At 41.2% G+C, this 18,678-nt stretch overlaps 1 protein-coding gene across 3 annotated transcripts in view; it reads left to right on the forward strand.

Moving 5' to 3' along the window:
* LOC122865396 (low-density lipoprotein receptor-related protein 2-like) overlaps nucleotides 1–18,678 on the forward strand; it is a 30,135-nt gene that overhangs the window by 3,200 nt on the left and 8,257 nt on the right. For 2 of the 3 annotated variants that reach the window (XM_044173765.1, XM_044173766.1), the window contains exons 5-38: nucleotides 66–185; nucleotides 488–613; nucleotides 1,573–1,776; nucleotides 2,692–2,860; nucleotides 3,152–3,320; nucleotides 4,152–4,374; nucleotides 4,748–4,867; nucleotides 5,192–5,410; nucleotides 5,894–6,202; nucleotides 7,076–7,294; nucleotides 7,645–7,791; nucleotides 7,931–8,179; nucleotides 8,443–8,670; nucleotides 8,806–9,054; nucleotides 9,319–9,546; nucleotides 9,682–9,930; nucleotides 10,198–10,425; nucleotides 10,561–10,827; nucleotides 11,120–11,335; nucleotides 11,584–11,766; nucleotides 12,021–12,143; nucleotides 12,614–12,781; nucleotides 13,025–13,240; nucleotides 13,370–13,599; nucleotides 13,753–13,882; nucleotides 14,499–14,692; nucleotides 14,961–15,147; nucleotides 15,726–15,935; nucleotides 16,124–16,307; nucleotides 16,414–16,615; nucleotides 16,733–16,897; nucleotides 17,100–17,339; nucleotides 17,498–17,725; nucleotides 18,227–18,361. In XM_044173765.1, coding sequence (XP_044029700.1) covers nucleotides 66–185; nucleotides 488–613; nucleotides 1,573–1,776; nucleotides 2,692–2,860; nucleotides 3,152–3,320; nucleotides 4,152–4,374; nucleotides 4,748–4,867; nucleotides 5,192–5,410; nucleotides 5,894–6,202; nucleotides 7,076–7,294; nucleotides 7,645–7,791; nucleotides 7,931–8,179; nucleotides 8,443–8,670; nucleotides 8,806–9,054; nucleotides 9,319–9,546; nucleotides 9,682–9,930; nucleotides 10,198–10,425; nucleotides 10,561–10,827; nucleotides 11,120–11,335; nucleotides 11,584–11,766; nucleotides 12,021–12,143; nucleotides 12,614–12,781; nucleotides 13,025–13,240; nucleotides 13,370–13,599; nucleotides 13,753–13,882; nucleotides 14,499–14,692; nucleotides 14,961–15,147; nucleotides 15,726–15,935; nucleotides 16,124–16,307; nucleotides 16,414–16,615; nucleotides 16,733–16,897; nucleotides 17,100–17,339; nucleotides 17,498–17,725; nucleotides 18,227–18,361 — 6,734 coding nt within the window. The remainder of the gene's footprint in view (nucleotides 1–65; nucleotides 186–487; nucleotides 614–1,572; nucleotides 1,777–2,691; nucleotides 2,861–3,151; nucleotides 3,321–4,151; nucleotides 4,375–4,747; nucleotides 4,868–5,191; nucleotides 5,411–5,893; nucleotides 6,203–7,075; nucleotides 7,295–7,644; nucleotides 7,792–7,930; nucleotides 8,180–8,442; nucleotides 8,671–8,805; nucleotides 9,055–9,318; nucleotides 9,547–9,681; nucleotides 9,931–10,197; nucleotides 10,426–10,560; nucleotides 10,828–11,119; nucleotides 11,336–11,583; nucleotides 11,767–12,020; nucleotides 12,144–12,613; nucleotides 12,782–13,024; nucleotides 13,241–13,369; nucleotides 13,600–13,752; nucleotides 13,883–14,498; nucleotides 14,693–14,960; nucleotides 15,148–15,725; nucleotides 15,936–16,123; nucleotides 16,308–16,413; nucleotides 16,616–16,732; nucleotides 16,898–17,099; nucleotides 17,340–17,497; nucleotides 17,726–18,226; nucleotides 18,362–18,678) is intronic. The other variant, XM_044173767.1, reaches the window with a different exon arrangement.

Consider the following 18,678-nt stretch of genomic DNA (forward strand, 5'->3'; position numbering starts at 1 on the left):
ACTTGACACAAATGTTTCTGGTCCGTGAATTTCTGTAATGCTGAACCATATTGCACCTCCTGCAGGTCGTATTTGCTCTATGAACAACGGTGGCTGTAGCCATTTGTGTGTCGATGAAGCCTGGGGAGCTCTGTGTGCCTGTCCTGTTGGATATAAGCTCTCTCCCAATGGAGCAGTCTGCGAAGGTGTGTGGGGCATGAAAATAACACACTACTCACTTGGAAGCAAGGGTTACATCATGAAAACACTTGCAACGGCTGGTACCTACTATAAACAAAATGTATGTAGCAGTCTAGAATGCCCCTGCCCTTTGCTGTACCAGCCTGGATCCTTACCACCTCTTCTATTAGCAAACTGACAAGATTAAAGAGCATGTTTTCAGAAGAAGCTCTCGTTTGCAGCGGTATAATCCTGTTTTCAAATATTGGGTGATCTGTTTTTGATGCACAGCTCATGCTTATGAAGCTAAAACCCACTCTCTCCTCAGATTTGGATGAATGTGCCCCACCCTTTGCTCCCTGTATGCATCACTGCACTAACACCATTGGCTCCTTCTATTGTCACTGCAGAGAAGGCTTCAAACTGAATGGAAGCTCCACATGTCTAGCTACAGGTAATTAAGCCAGCAGTGGCAGATGGCCGCCCACCCTGAGTCTGGTTCTGCTCAAGGTTTCTGCCTCCTTTTTTTTAAAAGGAAGTTTTTCCTTGCAACTGTCGCCAAGTGCTTGCTCTTGGTGGGAATTGTTGGGTCTCTGTAAATAATCTAAAGAGTATAGTCTAGACCTGCACTTTTCCTATAGTGCAGGTCTAGACTATACTCTTTAGATTATTTACAATGACATAACTTATGTTATAAATTGGCACTGTATAAATAAAATTGAGGTGGGGTTTTCCCTATTTATCTAAATCTAAGGTACACATAATCAACATAGACATGTCATGGCCCTTCCACCTAGTTGTTTGGTACCAACTTAGCCTTATCTTAAGCCAGTGAAAACCCTTGAGTACTACAAGACGCATCAACCAACATGCAAGTACAAACCAAACACTGCCAAGTGTTAGTGAGCTAGTCATCAGCTTGATTGTTTGATGTGAACCTACTCTGGATTTAGTTTCATCCTCTGAAAAGATCAAACCCAACAACAAACATAAAGTGCACTTGGACAAAAGATAATTGACATGTTAATGGGATTCTTTTGATGTGGCCGAGCTAATGACAAAAGAAAGCAAATTCAAAAAGATCAAAGATGGCACTTGAAATACAAACTATCAAGCAGGTTACATTAAAAAAGTTACCTGAAATGTTGATATTAAAGGGATGATAAAATTGGCAAATATTAAATGAGATGTACAAGTATTGCATAGTTATCTGTTTTTTTTCTGTCCAAATAGGTTTTGTTTTTTTTGGGTTTTTTTAAGTGAATGTTTTAACTTGGTAACTTTCTACCCTTAGCGTGAAATGTGAGAATTCATCATGTCAGTAATTGAGGGATGGACAGGAAGTCAAACTTACTCGAATCCAAATATTCACATTAACTGCTCCCTTCTCTCTGAATCTATGAATGTGTCCAGGTAATGCCACCAGATTGCTAACGGTGCAGAGGAAATCGATCGGGCTGTTAAATGTGAAGTCTCAACAGTTTGAAGTTATCCAGACTCCAGTGTTTGACGTAGTGGCCCTGACTTTTGACGTTGACCGAGGCTGGTACTACTGGGCTGACAACTATGGCAGCATTTACAAAAGTGATGGACAGCACAGCTGGACAGTCTATACTGGTAAATTGACCCTATATTATAAAATAAATCGTGGGGTGGTATGTGTCATCCTCAAGCTTGGGTCCTCTATCAGAGGCCTGGGAGTTTGAGGGTTCTGCACAGTATCTTAGCTGTTCCAAGGACTGCACTCTTCTGGACAGAGACATCCGATGTTGTACCTGGAATCTGCTGCAGCCACTCTCCCAGTTTGGGGGTCAGAACCCCCAGTTCTCAGATTACCACTGGCTTTACTCTCCACATCTTTTCTAACTCCTCTTTCAGCCCTTGGTATTTTCCAAGCTTCTCGTATTCCTTCATATATTGTGAATAATCACGTAACCCTCCAGATTTAACTTGTGACCACACCACAGGTTGGGAATCACTGGTCTAATACATCAGTTGGCTGCTTTAACATTTCTGAGCCTAGTGACAAAATCACTTGTGCTTAGACACAAATTTCCGTTCCATGTCTCATCTTAGTCTTGACTTATGAAGTTATTTTTGTAACATTTGGATGTTAAAGTTGCACTGTATTTTCATGTCATAAAAATAGTGTTAATCTAAATCACAAAGTGGTGCTATAAGAGATGCTGTTAATGGTCACTTCTCGGCCTCTGTGACTAATAGAAAATTAAGAGAAACTTGAATTAATTCAGATTCAAGATACTACAAAAATTTATGATTATGACACTTTAATTTTTGAGCTGGCTTCATGGAAATATACAGTACCTAGTGCACTTTAAATGTTTCATCCATTAAATGTAACATTTTTGAACACAATGTCTTGCACAAATATTAAAAGCCCCAGACTGTGACCCATTACGGAATCCATTTGGTCCACATTCAAATTTGGACTCCAACTGCAGGAAAAAAAAAACACTTCTAAAACAAAAATGTTCCTAATTTTTTTTTTTTTTTTTTTTTTTTTTTTGACAGGGGAGCCTGGAATCAAAGGTCTAGCTTGTGACTGGCTGAATGGAAACGTCTTCTGGACCAATCAGAAGACAGAGTCAATCTACATGCAGGCAGCTGATGGGAAAAGTTACACTACTCTGCTGAGCAAAAACATCAGCCCATCAGAGTTGGTGCTTATACCTTTGGAGAGGTATGCTTGACTTTTATTCTGTCTGCTACATAGGATTTAAATTTATTTTTAACATAAAATGTTTTTAATGTTGTTCTCAATGAATGGTAAATCCATTTTAGCTCTTTTCTATGGATAAGTTAGTATTTATACTGTGTATGGAACATGTAGTGAAGTTTGCTGTAGTAGTGAAATGAGCTGTTAACGTTTTATGTAGTCGGCAGATATGAAAATCCAGCCATCACGAATGCACCCAGAGAGATGATGATCCAGTGGGTAGTGCTTATTCAAATTCTCTGCTCTGACTCCCAGCTTGATGTTCTGGATCAGCGCCGGCCATGGGGACAGAAAGACAATAGAGAAGTCATGGATGGATGGGTCAGAAAGAAGCTCTCTGACTGTGCTCACTGCTCAGTCCGCCCACAGCCTCACTGCTGACGTGGCTGCCAGGAGGCTGTACTGGATCAGCGACTTCAAGAAGGTGATTTGAGGAAAGAAACGTGCAGTAGAATTTGACAGAGTACATCAAACATATTGGAGTATATTAAATGCATTATAATGTTGTTGTATACATCATTTTTATGCTTAATAGACCTTTTTCACAGCAGACATCTTGACTTGTCATAGTAGGAAAAACACAGGTGTTACCTATAACATTAACAATGGATTCCCATGGTGTCCCAGTAAGCCAAGACAGTGAGCTCGCATGCACAATACCAGGACCCTGAAACTGAAGCAGCTAAATGGAATATATATATTTTTTTTTATACAAATCATTAGAAAATACGTTGGCTTTGCTGTTAAACTGATGTGACAATGAAATGCACAATTAATGTGTAGAAATGTATTTGGTGACTGGACAAGGACAATTAGAAATGTGACTAGAACGAAATTCCATTGAGTGATGAAAAATACTTATTTCAGATCAGCTGCAGTTAGTCAATTGTTGTCAGCGGCAGATCTGTGATTCCGAGGTAGAATTAATTTGATTTTAGTAAAAACTCAAAAGGTTAATTGATGCTTGACGCTAAAACTAATATGAAGTTGGTGCTCTGATTTTTTAAAAAAAAAAAAAAAAAAAAAAAAAAGTTTTGGCAACATTTTCAAGTAGAGGGCATTAGGTGTCTTGGACTTTTGACCTCAGTATTTTCAAAAATCCTGTCTATGGCCCTGCTTCATTTTATTCTAAGTGAATTAATAGAATATAGGGTGGAGAAAGCATGTCACTTAGTTGGGATGATGAATTGTTACATTGTTTGTTTGTTTTTGTTAGTTATCCTTCCTACAGTCAACATTAACTTATTTTATTCAGTCTATAGAGACGGTGAAGGTGGATGGGACTGGCCGTTGCTCCTTCACAGGTCTGTTCAACAGGAGACCAGCTCTCAGCCTGGCTGTGTTTGAAAGTTTGTTCTACTGGGTGGATGACAAAGGACTGTGGCAGGTTCCACAGAACCAACCGAACCAGAAGAAATTTATCTGGAAAGCTGCACTGCCAATATTAGCGGTTTACCATAAGCTACAGCAGCCTCAAGGTAATTATTGGGACAATAGATTTAATGGTATTGCAACATGCTTGTTAATTACAGTATTTTTCTCTGAATTTCCACTGACGTTTGTGGTTATGTTGCTCTTTATGTGCAAAGTACCCAGCAATAATCATTTTTAATACAATACCACTTTATAATACTGAAGTGTACTTACTTTCTCCTTGATGAGTATTGTGTCAATCAATGTAAAAAATATATCTAATCTGTTTTAAAATAAAGTCCAAAACATGACAAACTGCAGAAAATGCATTTGAATACTTCTACAAACCACTGAAAGTACATCTTTCATCATACTGTACTTTCTTTCACACCTAATAGTACTCTCTCAAAAATATCTTGCCTTGCTGTCATCAATCAGGTTCTTCTGCATGTGTAAAGACTCCATGTCACCTCTGCCAGCTAACTAAAGGCAACCCTGTTGGATTCACCTGCGCTTGTCCAAACTCCAAAGTACTGTTGCCTGATGGGACATGTGAATGTAGGTTCTACCATTTTTGATAGAAGTAACATAAAATGTATCTGAAATTTGTTTCTCAAACAAGAGGCCCAAACTGATCTATAGAGTACTGGGCCTGTTAAGGCAACTTCCCCTTTTATGGTCTAAGAAATTGTAGTTCAGGAAATGAATATAAAACTTGCTTGTAAAAATTCAATGTGTCATCTGTCCTTAATATCTTGTGGTTTTTCCCCTGTCACAGATTGTTTCTTAATGTTATGTGATTAATAGTCATTTTCTATGGTCCTTTTTTTATAACTCAATAAGCACAAGGGCATCATTAATGAATCTTTTGTTGTCCCACAGATCCAAGGTTTATATATGCTACCATTACCAATATCAACCTGTTGGAGTTTAGAGGCAGAGAGTCCACTAAAATCCAGCTGTTTACCACTGACGACGGTATACTGTCATTTGATGTGGACTGGTACAGAGACTGGCTGTACTGGGCTAACCAAACTGGCCATATCCAACGCACCAGTCTAACCCAGTTCAAGTCTCAGGTGGTCCCATCATCTTTGCCAGGTTAATGCTTTGAGTTTTCTTTGGCTTGTACAGATATAGGTAACTAATATTGCTAACATTGTGGAGCTGAGAAAGCAATATTCACCATATTATCACTTAGTGAATTGACAGAAAATTAAATAACAATTATGCAGATAGATAATCATTTAAGTCATTTATCAAGCAGAAATACAGCATATTTCCTCGTTCAAACTTCTCAAATCTGAAGATTTCTGTTTTATAACATTGTAAATTGAATTATTTGACTGTTGGTTGGACAAAACAAGCAATTTGAGGACACAACTATGGGTTGTTGTGATAATTTTTTTCTATTTTCTCAGTGTACAGATTAAATGATAAATAAATAAATTGTTAATGAAAATTACTTTTAGCTGCAGCTCTACTTGATGGTCAGTCAAGTATAAGCCGTGAACCAACTGGCTACTTGGTCATGTTACAGGTCTCTGCACACTTTCTATTGACTTTTTTTCTTCTTTTTTTTAGTTTGTCTGATAAAAGTTGACCAGAGGAAAGGGAACCTTTATTGGGTGTCATGTGACCAAAACAGCATCGGCACCACCACAGTTGACAATCGATACTCGCAGCAGCTGTACCATACAACAAGAGAGATTCAAGATCTGTATCTGGACTGGCTGAGAGGTGGAATCCTGTGGCTGGAGGAAGAACGAATCTTCACCATGAGCATGATGGGAGGCAAAGCCAAAGAGCTGCTGCACTTAGCAGCAGGAGTCAGGGGGAACATCGCCTTCGACCTCAGGGCTAATAGTCTACTCTGGAACTCAAAATGGGCAGGTCTGTCACTTCCGTAGATCAGGGTGATAAAATGTTTCTCATGCTCAAATGTCTCACCAGTTGTGACTCACCAGTAAGAGCTTTAAGCAATGAGTTGAAGCATTTGCAAAGAACTGAAATAAAGTAGTGTTTTAGAAGATGAAGTGAGCATTATGAAAGAAGATATTGGTGCATCTTTCTGAAGAGTAGTTTTCTCATTCTCCTTGAATGAAACCGTGTTGATTTCAAGGTCTGTTTTGTATCGCCAAAGTGCATGCAGCTGCTACATCTAATTAACTGGGTCCCAATTCTTTTTCTTTTAAGAGTACACACTTCAATCGTGTCCCTTTTTACTGTTTCATCCACATCAAATCAAATGATGACATTTTCTGTGATCCTGCAGCAGTAAGAGCTCACAGTGCATTCAATCTTTGATTCAGTTATGATCAGTTTAGGGACTATAATAAATAATACCTAAACAATTCCTGGGGCTAGGCAGTTTATCATAATTCTCCAACAATCAAGAACTTTGAATCTGGTGATGTTGTATGGTATGTCAGATTTAAAGGTGGGGTATGCGATTCTGGAGAAATCCAATAACATGAAGTACCATGATAGAGTGAACGACAGCAAGTAATGTAACTAATGTTAGCTAGCTTGTGGGTTAGCAAACTGAATTTGTTTCCCATTTACAGAGCCAGGGCTGTGTACAAACACATTATTATTATTATTATATATTTTTTTTTTTAAGTGCATGAGTATATCAAAGTGTATTGGATTACAATCGCATACCCCACCTTTAATTTCCCAACATATACAAAATCTTAATCTTGCAGCCCATATTTCCACAGTACAGACCTGTTGAATATGTTTTGGGTCTCGCTCTTTTTACAGGTTTGACAACAATGAGTTTGCTGCAGGAAAGAAGCCACCAAGCTGGTAGAAGATGGAACATTTCGGGCTCAATCATAGCTGCCTTTGAGCCCTTCCTGTTGTCCCTTTCTGATGATGTCATGACTCTGTGGGACCGGCGTGATGGGAGCCGCATCCAAGACATGATTGTAGGAGGTCATGTGTTGAGTGTAATTGCTGCACTCAGGGAAGTCAGTACAGGTCAGACAAAGGGTTTTTTTTGGGGTTGTCTTGGATCTTCTGTAGAAGTTTCTGTTTGTGGTGCTTAGTCTTTCTGTTGAACCGTGGTGGCCATCATGGCTCATGTTAGCTGCACAGTTACTCTTTTTATTCCAAAAGTAGAAATAAGAAATGGCACTTGTGAAGTACAGGATTTTTCTCAAAGAGCCAGTTTACAGCAAGAGTTTATAAAAGCACACCGAAAAGCTTCTCTGCATAAAAGGTGGCTCATTATTGGCTTGTAGCAATTTGTGGTTGAGGACATCTTATATGAAAACCACAGATTTTTCCCAATGACAACTCTTAATTTTCTCAATTCTGATTTTCCCTAGTGCCCAATACTCCAGTCTGCAAAGAGCCCTTTGTGCTGTGCCGACACACATCAATCTGCCTCTCACAAGCCCAGCTGTGTGATGGGAAAAAGGACTGCCCTAATGGTGATGATGAGGATTTTTGTGTAACTACGTGTCCATCTAAAGGTAAAGTATCAATACCACAAATTGACATATTTGTTTGAATGGGCAAGCTCTAAAATCATGTGAGGGTTAAACATAATCACTGAGTTTCCCAGCTTTTAGACTGTGTACTTTTCTCTTCTGCCTAAATTTCCAATCTTAGAGGATTTCAAGTGCAAGGACAGTAGAAGTTGTATCTCCAGGAATCTTGTTTGTGACGGTCGTTCTAATTGTCGTGATGGCTCAGATGAGGTCGACTGTCCGACCATAGCTTCTCCTGCAGCTCGGGCAAACATCTTGAAGTGTCGCACAGGCTCAAAGCCATGTAAAGATGGCACAGAGTGTGTGTTATACAGCCACGTGTGTGATGGGGAAAAGGACTGTCGGGATGGATCAGACGAAGAAGGATGTGGTGAGTTTCTGTAGAAATGTTGCTTTTGCTAAGGGAAATAAATGTGAGATAGATGCTTTGTAGATGAGCACAATCTGCTGTGAATGAAGAGGCAAGTTTGTCAGATTTTCTGCAACATTCAGAAAGTTTTCCTTGTAGCTTAAGTCGTATTGTTTCATACCTTGCTTCATACAAGTTGTCACAAATGTAATCATATGGCAAAGATATTTTGTTTAAAATGGAACTTTAAACTTGAACTTACTGTTGTGTTTATCATTTTTTAGATGCTGCAGAGATTGACCCTACCACTGCTATAGAAAACGTCCGTTTGAATGAATCCCCATTACCCGTCAAACCCTTTACTGAGCTTCCCACAAAGCCATTCTGCACCAGCCCTTCAGTTCTGTGTCCAGATTCATCTTTATGCATCAACCCATCACAGCTTTGTGATGGAAAGAGAGACTGCCCCGATGGATCAGATGAGAACTGCGTGAAAAGATGCCCTTACAAGAGTAAGTAGTCAGATTATGGGCTGACTGAGAAGGTTTTTCTTTGATCTCAACCACACTGGAAAAGTGGCCGGTAACATTTTTGTTATATTGTTGCTTTTGTATTGCATTTGATATATTAAATGCCTTCCTCCTCAGCTGATTTTCTCTGCAAGGACCGTCGGAGCTGCGTCTCCAAGAGTCTAGTTTGTGACGGCCGCTCTCATTGCCACGATGGCTCAGATGAGGTCGCCTGTCCGGGCGTAGCTACTCCTGCAACTCAGGCAAACGTTCTGAAGTGTCGTATGGGCTCCAGATTGTGTCGAGATGGGACAGAATGTGTTCTCTTCAGTCATGTTTGTGATGGAGAGAGAGACTGCCAGGATGGATCAGACGAAGAAGGATGTGGTGAGTTTCTGTGCAAATGTTGCTTATCCAAAGTGGAATAAATGTGAAGATGCTTTATAGACGACCACAATCTGCTGTGGCGAATGAAGCAGAGTTTCTTGTCAGATTTTCTATAATCAATAACTTTTCCTTGTAGTTTAATAAGTTGTATTGTTTCATACCTTGCTTCATACCAATTGTCACGAATGTAATCATATGGCAAAGATAATTTGTTGTTTTTAAAATGGAACTTTGAACTTACTGTTGTGTTTATCAATTTTTTAGATGCTGCAGAGATTGACCCTACCACTGCTACAGAAAATGTCCGCTTGAATGAATCCCCATTACCTGTCAAACCCTTTACTGAGCTTCCCACAAAGCCATTCTGCACCAGCCCTTCAGTTCTGTGTCCAGATTCATCTTTATGCATCAACCCATCACAGCTTTGTGATGGAAAGAGAGACTGCCCCGATGGATCAGATGAGAACTGCGTGAAAAGATGCCCTTACAAGAGTAAGTAGTCAGATTATGGGCTGACTGAGAAGGTTTTTCTCTGATCTCAACCACACTGGAAAAGTGGCCGGTAACATTTTTGTTATATTGTTGCTTTTGTATTGCATTTGATATATTAAATGCCTTCCTCCTCAGCTGATTTTCTCTGCAAGGACCGTCGGAGCTGCGTCTCAAAGAGTCTAGTTTGTGACGGCCGCTCTCATTGCCACGATGGCTCAGATGAGGTCGCCTGTCCGGGCGTAGCTACTCCTGCAACTCAGGCAAACATTCTGAAGTGTCGTATGGGCTCCAGATTGTGTCGAGATGGGACAGAATGTGTTCTCTTCAGTCATGTTTGTGATGGAGAGACAGACTGCCAGGATGGATCAGACGAAGAAGGATGTGGTGAGTTTCTGTGCAAATGTTGCTTATCCAAAGTGGAATAAATGTGAAGATGCTTTATAGACGACCACAATCTGCTGTGGCGAATGAAGCAGTAGAGTTTCTTGTCAGATTTTCTATAATCAATAACTTTTCCTTGTAGTTTAATAAGTTGTATTGTTTCATACCTTGCTTCATACCAATTGTCACGAATGTAATCATATGGCAAAGATAATTTGTTGTTTTTAAAATGGAACTTTGAACTTACTGTTGTGTTTATCAATTTTTTAGATGCTGCAGAGATTGACCCTACCACTGCTACAGAAAATGTCCGCTTGAATGAATCCCCTTTACCTGTCAAACCCTTTACTGAGCTTCCCACAAAGCCATTCTGCACCAGCCCTTCAGTTCTGTGTCGAGATTCATCTTTATGCATCAACCCATCACAGCTTTGTGATGGAAAGAGAGACTGCCCCGATGGATCAGATGAGAACTGTGTGAAAAGATGCCCTTACAAGAGTAAGTAGTCAGATTATGGGCTGACTGAGAAGGTTTTTCTCTGATCTCAACCACACTGGAAAAGTGGCCGGTAACATTTTTGTTATATTGTTGCTTTTGTATTGCATTTGATATATTAAATGCCTTCCTCCTCAGCTGATTTTCTCTGCAAGGACCGTCGGAGCTGCGTCTCCAAGAGTCTAGTTTGTGACGGCCGCTCTCATTGCCACGATGGCTCAGATGAGGTCGCCTGTCCGGGCGTAGCTACTCCTGCAACTCAGGCAAACGTCTTGAAGTGCCGCATGGGCTCAAAGCCATGTAAAGATGACACAGAGTGTGTTTTATACAGCCACGTATGTGACGGAGAGAATGACTGTATGGATGGATCTGATGAACAGGGATGCCCAGAAACCTGCAAACAAGGTAATATCACTTTAAAGTTTTGAACTTTTGATTAACTCTGATGGACCCTGTTAAACTGTGACAAAGCAATGTTATTTGAATCCATTACATAGACATGTATATTTTTTGCTGTACCCTTTACACTGAGGAAAAAGCTAGATCACTAAACTAATCAGTAAAATCAAAAAAGGACACAAGAAATTAGAGGACAGACAGAAACTACTTAACTATACTGTAAATTAGTACTTTGAAGGTTAGCTATTATGCTGTTTCATTCAAATGATCATACCTTTTTATTTATACTCCACCCCAGATGAGTTTCAGTGTTCCCACAGGAAGATGTGCATCCCCGAGGCTCAGGTGTGTGATGGGAAGTCACAGTGTCGGGACCAGTCTGATGAACTGGACTGCAAGGAACAAACAAAAAGCTGCGAGTATCACTGTGCTGACGGAAAGCGCTGCATCCCAAAGAAATTCCTGTGTGATGGAGAGAGGGACTGTGTGGATGGCACAGATGAGGTGGGCTGCGGTAAGTCTTCAGATCCAGTTTTCTAGTCTTCATTCACTGGTGATATTCCTACAACCAATAAAAGGTTGAAAGCTGTGATGTATGTGTAGATGTAAAAATGTAACGATGGAAATGAATTAAAAAAAAAAATTAAAAAAAACCCTAATTAGAGTAAAAACAAGTTTTTAACTTGGGCGTGTTGCTTTAGCCAACAGTTCTGCCAATGAGTGCTACAACTTTTGAGTTTAACATAGTTTTACCCTTTCCAGACCCTGTTACTGCTGCAACAACAGAGTCTCCTGTTTTCACTTCCGCATCAACTTGCATCACTCCTTCAGTTCGCTGTCCACGTTCATCACAATGTATCTCTCAAAAACAGCTGTGTGATGGGCAAAGAGACTGCCCTGATGGATATGATGAAAAGAACTGTATGTTCCAGTGTAAAAACCCAGGTAAGTCTGAGTCCAGCAATGACCGCAAGGCAAAGGTAGCAATAGTTTATGCATCCGGCAAATAAATGGTGGCGTGGACTCGCTGTGGGAGAGTTTCAAAGACAAAGTGGAAGTGCACTAGTTTGGATACTGTTTCACAATGACTATACTGCTCTGTGGGCCTCTTCGAAATCCAATGTAAAGGATTACAGAGTAGCTATTTTCGCAGTACCTCCACTGGTATATGAACTACTCCTTGTCGTCTTGCACATCAGATGACTTCTTGTGCAGTGACCGGAGGGCGTGCGTCCCCAGGATGGAAGTGTGTGACGGTCGTGCCCACTGTCCCGACGGCTCAGATGAGAAGCAGTGTCTATCAGCAGATCCTACTGCTTCCCGTAAGCCAACAAGAAAAATAGCTAAATAATAACGTAAAAAAACATTTTATTGATCCCAGTCACAGAAGTTGTAGTTCATGCTAAACAATGCACACTATCTCTCATACTGCGTGTGCTTGCTGTGTAAAAACATAGCACACCCTAGTAACTACACACTTCTACCTACCAACCATTTACAGTCCCCATGACAACCAACTTATGCACCCTAGCAAGCCCCCAACACCAAGCACGCACCCAATACACCATAGCAACCCAATACCCTAGCAACTACCCAGAATACCACCTAGAAACCACCTAGTTCAACGTTGCCAAACACTCAGAATGCCATTGCAATTATCTATTAACATCCTATTTCCATCAAGACCCTAGCAAGCATCATAGCAACTGTTGACTGTTTCCATGCCTAGCTCTCAAAATATAAGCTATGTGTCTTCATAACCCTTTCAATGCACAATTTTCTCTCTGCCAAGCCTCCGTCAATGTGCTTAGTGCCAGATCAGCCCCACTGAGATGCCGCAAAGGATTCAAGCCATGTAAAGATGGTGTCGAGTGTGTTATGTACAGCCATGTGTGTGACGGAGAGAAGGACTGCCAGGACGGATCAGACGAAGAGGGATGTGCTGCTCAGTGCAAAGCAGGTTAGTTTTGTGCATTGAGTTGGTAAAAAGCATCTTAAAACATGGCCACAGTAGGCTATTTCAGTTACATGGTTACTAATGTATTTTTCTTTGGTTTTACTGTTGATACTTTCTTTTTAGTCCAAAGCTAGATTTGATCACTTTCAAAGAAACCACCAGTGTTTAGAACAGTAAATGGAAAATAATTATTCACTGGATAGTTTTAGTGTCAGTGTTTTTGAGAGTCCCTTTTCTCTTCCCCAGATGAGTTCCAGTGTGCTCACGGGAATAGATGCATCCCACCGGAGCAGGTGTGTGACGGGCAGCACGACTGTCAAGACAGATCCGATGAAATGGACTGTTCAAGTCTGAGTGAGGGCTGCCATCAGCGCTGTGATAACTACACTCGCTGCATACCAGAGACCTTCCTGTGTGATGGCGAGAGAGACTGCGCTGATGGGTCAGATGAGGAAAAGTGTGGTAGGTGATGTCTAATATATTTTACGTGTTACAAACCAACAATCTTATATTAAATGTTTGTAAAATGAAGATGAATATATAACATGTACAAAACATAAGAGATCCACATTTCTGTTTTCTTCTCTCCAGGTTTGGTGGCCTGTGCAATTAACCAGTATCGCTGTGCTAGCGGTCAGTGTGTGTCCGAGGCTCTGAGATGTGACGGGTATGCTGACTGCAGTGACCGCTCTGATGAGGTGGATTGCACAAGACCTCCGCGCTGCCCGACACAGCTCCGATGCCCCAACAGCCATGAGTGCCTGCAGAAACAGTGGCTCTGCGATGGCGAGGACGACTGCAAAGACGGGTCAGACGAGAAGGTAAGGAACCTACAGTTGAAGTGGGGTGAAGTAATTCTGTATTAATGAGTAGAGGCAAGAACTGAGGGAGAAACTTTCCTTGCTTCTTGAATGCTTTTTTTGAATGAGGTTGGAAAGCAATGGTTGAAACTTGGTCTCATCATATATATCCAGAACTGCATGTCGCCACCAGCAAAGTGCAGGGAATACCAGTGGCAGTGTGGAGACACTGGTCAGTGCATCCCTTTGTCCTGGAGGTGTGACGGAAAGGAGGACTGTCACAACGGCGTGGACGAGGACAAATGTGAGCATGTTTATTCTCAAATACTCACTGCTGCTCGGCTCCTGATTCAGTCAGGTTCATTCTCTGCTTCAGACACTTTTGGTGTTATATATCATTGGGTGCATTCAGGCCTATTTGGAAGGGATTAGTTATACAAGGATAATCTAATCATTTTCAAAATTACTTTAATTTTAGTTAATTCCAAATCTGCCATCTCATTTTCATGAGCTGATATGACCCATTTATGATACATATGGTTTGTTCAAGTGGATCAACTCAGTGTAAAACAATGAGGTGTTCAGAGTCTCAGTTGCAGGTATGGGTTTCTTCAGTCATACATCCATACTGTAATTTTGAGGTACATTAAGCTGCCCACAATAGTTGTCACACATGACACTTTTTCATAGCAACACATGAGGGAGATGGTCCACCTGTCATTTTTCCTATCCTGTTTCATTATATCTGAATAGGGCTTCACGTTGCGCAATTTATGATTAGTTTGCTTATTTCTGAGTTGTTGTTTTTTTTTTTTTTAAAAACCTACATATGAGAGGAAATGCTATCCAATACAGTGAAATGTCTTAACTGCTGTAGGGGACCTCTGCAACACAGTGAGTCTGTGCATCTGCTTTCACAGGCAGCCAGAGAAAATGCCCCTCTCACCTTTACCGGTGTGGCAGCGGTGAGTGTGTGGACCACCGCCTGGTGTGTAACCGCTTCACCAACTGTGCCGACAGCTCAGATGAGGGTGTGGGATGCGCTCAACACAACTGCTCCAGCCCATCAGCTCCTCAGTGTGACCACGACTGTGTCAGCACCCCAAATGGACCGGTCAGTACAGAATGTGTGTGGTTGTTTTTTCTGTCAAAGGCTGTTGGCACTGCTTTGTCCCAAACTTAACCTCAGTATGCTGTCATGGAATGGCAAGCAAGCTACTCTTATCACAAATTCTAGCCTGAGTTTTCATTCTTGTCTATTTATGAATAGGTCATATTTCATCAGTCTGCTTTGACTCTATTTGCATATGAATGTGCACCAAGCTCATCCCTGCTTGGCTTTGAAATGCATTTTGTTTTGTTTTTTCCCCTCATTTTTGCAGAGGTGTTACTGTGCTGCAGGTTTCGAACTAAACTCCAGCGCTGTGTCTTGTGTGGACACTAACGAGTGCAATGCAATGCCACATGCCGTATGCAAACACACCTGCCTGAACACCCGTGGGTCTTACATCTGTCTTTGCCACCCTGGCTTCTACCTGGAGCCTGACAACAAAAGCTGCAAGTCCAAAGGTACTGTAGGTCTAGACACGGTCTCTACTTGCAGCTGAGTGTAAAATCTTTGCTCTCTTGAGAGTTCAGAAAGTTTACTTTACCAAACAATTAAGCCATCAAAATGTTTGCTATGATGTACTACCCATCTCAAGCAAGTTCAAGTTAAGTTTACAATCATTGCATATTAAAATGAACTAAATCCAATGGCTACATGGTAGTAAATCAATCTCACAATTTACTGTATATGAACGAGTTCCTTAGGTAATGAACTCCCATGATTTTATTTATTCATTCCTGCCCAACACCCCAAGGAATGTCATAGATTAGTTTTAGTCCCGGCAAACCAATAATCTACAACTTTGGAAAATCCTTCTTTTTGTTTTTAGATTAGTTCATACTTGTCAGAACACATGCAGGTGAACGTATACTTCAGATATGGGGAACTAGACAAAATCTTGAAAAATCTAAATTTTAGGAGATTTTTATTTGTTTACAAAATGGTCTTTGCTCTTCAGTTTTTGTGCTGTTATATTGGTCTTTTACTAGCTCTGGGAAAAGACCCAGAAAACTTACTGTTGGTCATGTTTCATCTCCAGATGAGCCTTTGCTTCTGGCGTCAGTGCAGTCAGAGCTGTTACTACTGGGTGTCCATAGTAGCATCTTGCGTCTTCTGTCCTCTGCCAGTCGGCCAGTCTTCTCACTGGATTATCACTGGGCTCAACAGAGAGTTTACTGGCTGAGCCCCGACTACCAGAGCATTCGCTGGGCTGACATGAAAAACTCCAACAAAGGGACACTTATCAAAGGTACTGTCTCAGGAACTCTACCGTTATGTAATGAGGTATTATCTGGATGGTTCACTAAATCAACAAAATTTGAAGAGTTTTAAACTACAATAAATGGAATGAATGTGCTTAATTTAAGCCAACAAAATAATTTGCGAAGTTTAGACTGTAACACTAATTTACAGAATTCAAATGAAATCTCGTTACAGGAGTGAAGTCAGATTTCATTGCAGTGGACTGGGTTGGTAAGAACCTGTACTGGGTGGACGGACTGGTGGGCCAGATTCTGGCTGTGAAGCTTAGCAATGCCACAGTGAGATCTCAGGACTACACTGTGGTCCTGGGTGAAGATCTGGAGCAGCCAAGCTCATTGGTCCTACTGCCACACAGAGGGTAAGGTGCTCAATCCAGTTAAAAAACCGGAGACAGTGCTTTTTTTACTCCAATTTCAACCCCAAATCTGTCATCATTGCATGTATTGCGTCATCAACACTTTCAGGTTGATGCTTTGGTCTGAGATCGGCAGCACCCCTCAGATCGAGCAGTCTGGAATGGATGGTTCAAAGAGGAAGGTGGTGGTGAGCCGAGGCTTGAGCTGGCCAGTCAGTCTGGCCTATGACCTCCTGGACAACAGGGTGTACTGGGCTGATGAGAAGCTGCGCTGCATTGGCTCGGCCTCACTGGATGGAGACAATGTCAAGGTAAACACAGCCAGCTGGTGGAAAAAATGAGTGACCCTCAAAGTTTTAGCATCATTTTAAGAAACTCCTGATTTCGTCATGATGTATAGTGATGGTGGTACCCTTTTTTCTCATTAGATCCTCCAATTAGCCGAAACACCAAGCCCTTTCTCTGTGGCTGTCTTCAATGACAGAGTCTTCTGGTCTGACACGAAAAGAAGAACCATCCGCTCAGGTGATAAGAATACCGGCAAAGATCAAAAGGTTCTTCTGAAGAGACCAGGGCAGCCATTTGGACTGAGGGTGAGTCTTCAACTTCTAATGATGTGGTTATAACTCCTGACGAGCTTAATTATTTTAACATATTTATATTTTATGAATGTCACTGTTGGGTGTAATCATGAATATCTAAGAAGTTTCAACTCACAGCTAATAGTATTTGGGTAGAAAGACAGTATTAAGTCACAGCTATGAGCCGTGATGCATAGGTTTCCTCTCTCCCCAGCTGATGCATTCCCTTTCCCAGCCAGCCATATCCAGCCCCTGTGACCAGTTGCACTGCTCCCACCTTTGTCTCCTGGCCCCAGCAGGCAGGTCTGGAGCACCGGGATCTCCAGCTGAGGGGGGGCCTACGGCAGTTTGTCGATGCCCAAAGGGGATGCTACTTTCCAAGGACAAAATTACTTGCTCACTACCTATGGAGTCAACTTTCATTCTGCTTTTGTCTCATACAACAGTCTATCAGGTGAATGGTCTTATTGTGGTGTCAAAAGACCAGAGAACCGGCCTATATTTCTGCCAAACACTTAGGACAGGAGTGAGGAAGCCTTTTTAATGAATACACTTTCTTGCTGTTCTTCTCTTGCTTATTTCATCTTTTTTATCTCACCCTCCTACTTGTAGATTTACTTGCACTCCATGCGCCGTGATGGTGTTGCTCTGAAAAAAATGCCAAACAGCAGAGTTTTAGCCCTTCCCGGGGTAACTGAGGCCTCGGGACTAGACGTGTCCATCCAGGAGCTTTCTCTGTATGTGGCTGATGCAGGACAAGGATCTGTGGATGTGCTGAAACTGAGCAGCTCCAGGTCGAGACAGGGACTGACACCCTCTGGACAAATTCTAAAATTGAGGGTAGGCATAATCAGCTTCTTTGTCTTTTTTGCAATTTCTTTAATCCTGGCAAAAATGTCATTTAAGGCCATAAATATTTTAGTTTTTCCATGTCAGGCTTTTTGTCATTCATTTTTATTTTGGATGGACCCCAGCTATAAAATAAGATGGCAGCATTGACAGTTAGTGTTCACAAAAAAGCTTTACATGACCTTCAGTCAGTGTTTCCTGGTGACTTTTAATAATTACCCTCTTAGTTGGATTTTATTTAGTGTTTTTTTTTTTTTTTTTTCAGTTTTGAGTCTTTATCCATCCTATTTTGAAGGAGAGAACTTGATAATCCACTACTATACTGTTGAAAACAAATTATCTTGGACAACATTTATTTTCAGGTGGTTCATAACAATTGGTGACTCTTACGCTGCTTCACTTAAAAGCCAGCAGTTTAACACTAAAAAATGTCACTCCCTGCTGAAGTGCTGAAGTTTTAATTGTGGAAACTAAACTTCTCCACCCCACAAGGAGGATTCAATCACTGCTCTGGCAGTTGACTGGGTGACCTCCAACCTCTACTGGAGCAGCACCGAGAGGCCTAATCTCCACGTGACCTCCTCCCATGACGGCTACACCACCTCACTGCTGCAGAGATCACTGAAGGTGAAGTAGACTCTGCTTCACTGCTCATTTATTTTCTGCTCATCCATCATCTCCTTTTACCTCTGACATTTACATGGCTCCTGCCTCCTTACATAAATTTCTCAACTCCTGCTACAACTTCTCTTGCCTTCGCTGACTTAGCATTCTTACTTCTCTTGTGATCAGTCTGACATTGTTCTGACAAAAGGCCTCCTATATTGAAAAATATCAGTTTTGAAGGGTTAATGTAATCTTTGCAAATGTAAATAGGCACAGACAATAAATTAGCATTGTTGAGCTGTAATTTTCTAATTATTTTATAATCTGTTTAATAACTG

The sequence above is a fragment of the Siniperca chuatsi genome, linkage group LG18 (assembly GCF_020085105.1).
Source record: "Siniperca chuatsi isolate FFG_IHB_CAS linkage group LG18, ASM2008510v1, whole genome shotgun sequence".
In the NCBI taxonomy this organism is placed as follows: Eukaryota; Metazoa; Chordata; class Actinopteri; order Centrarchiformes; family Sinipercidae; genus Siniperca; species Siniperca chuatsi.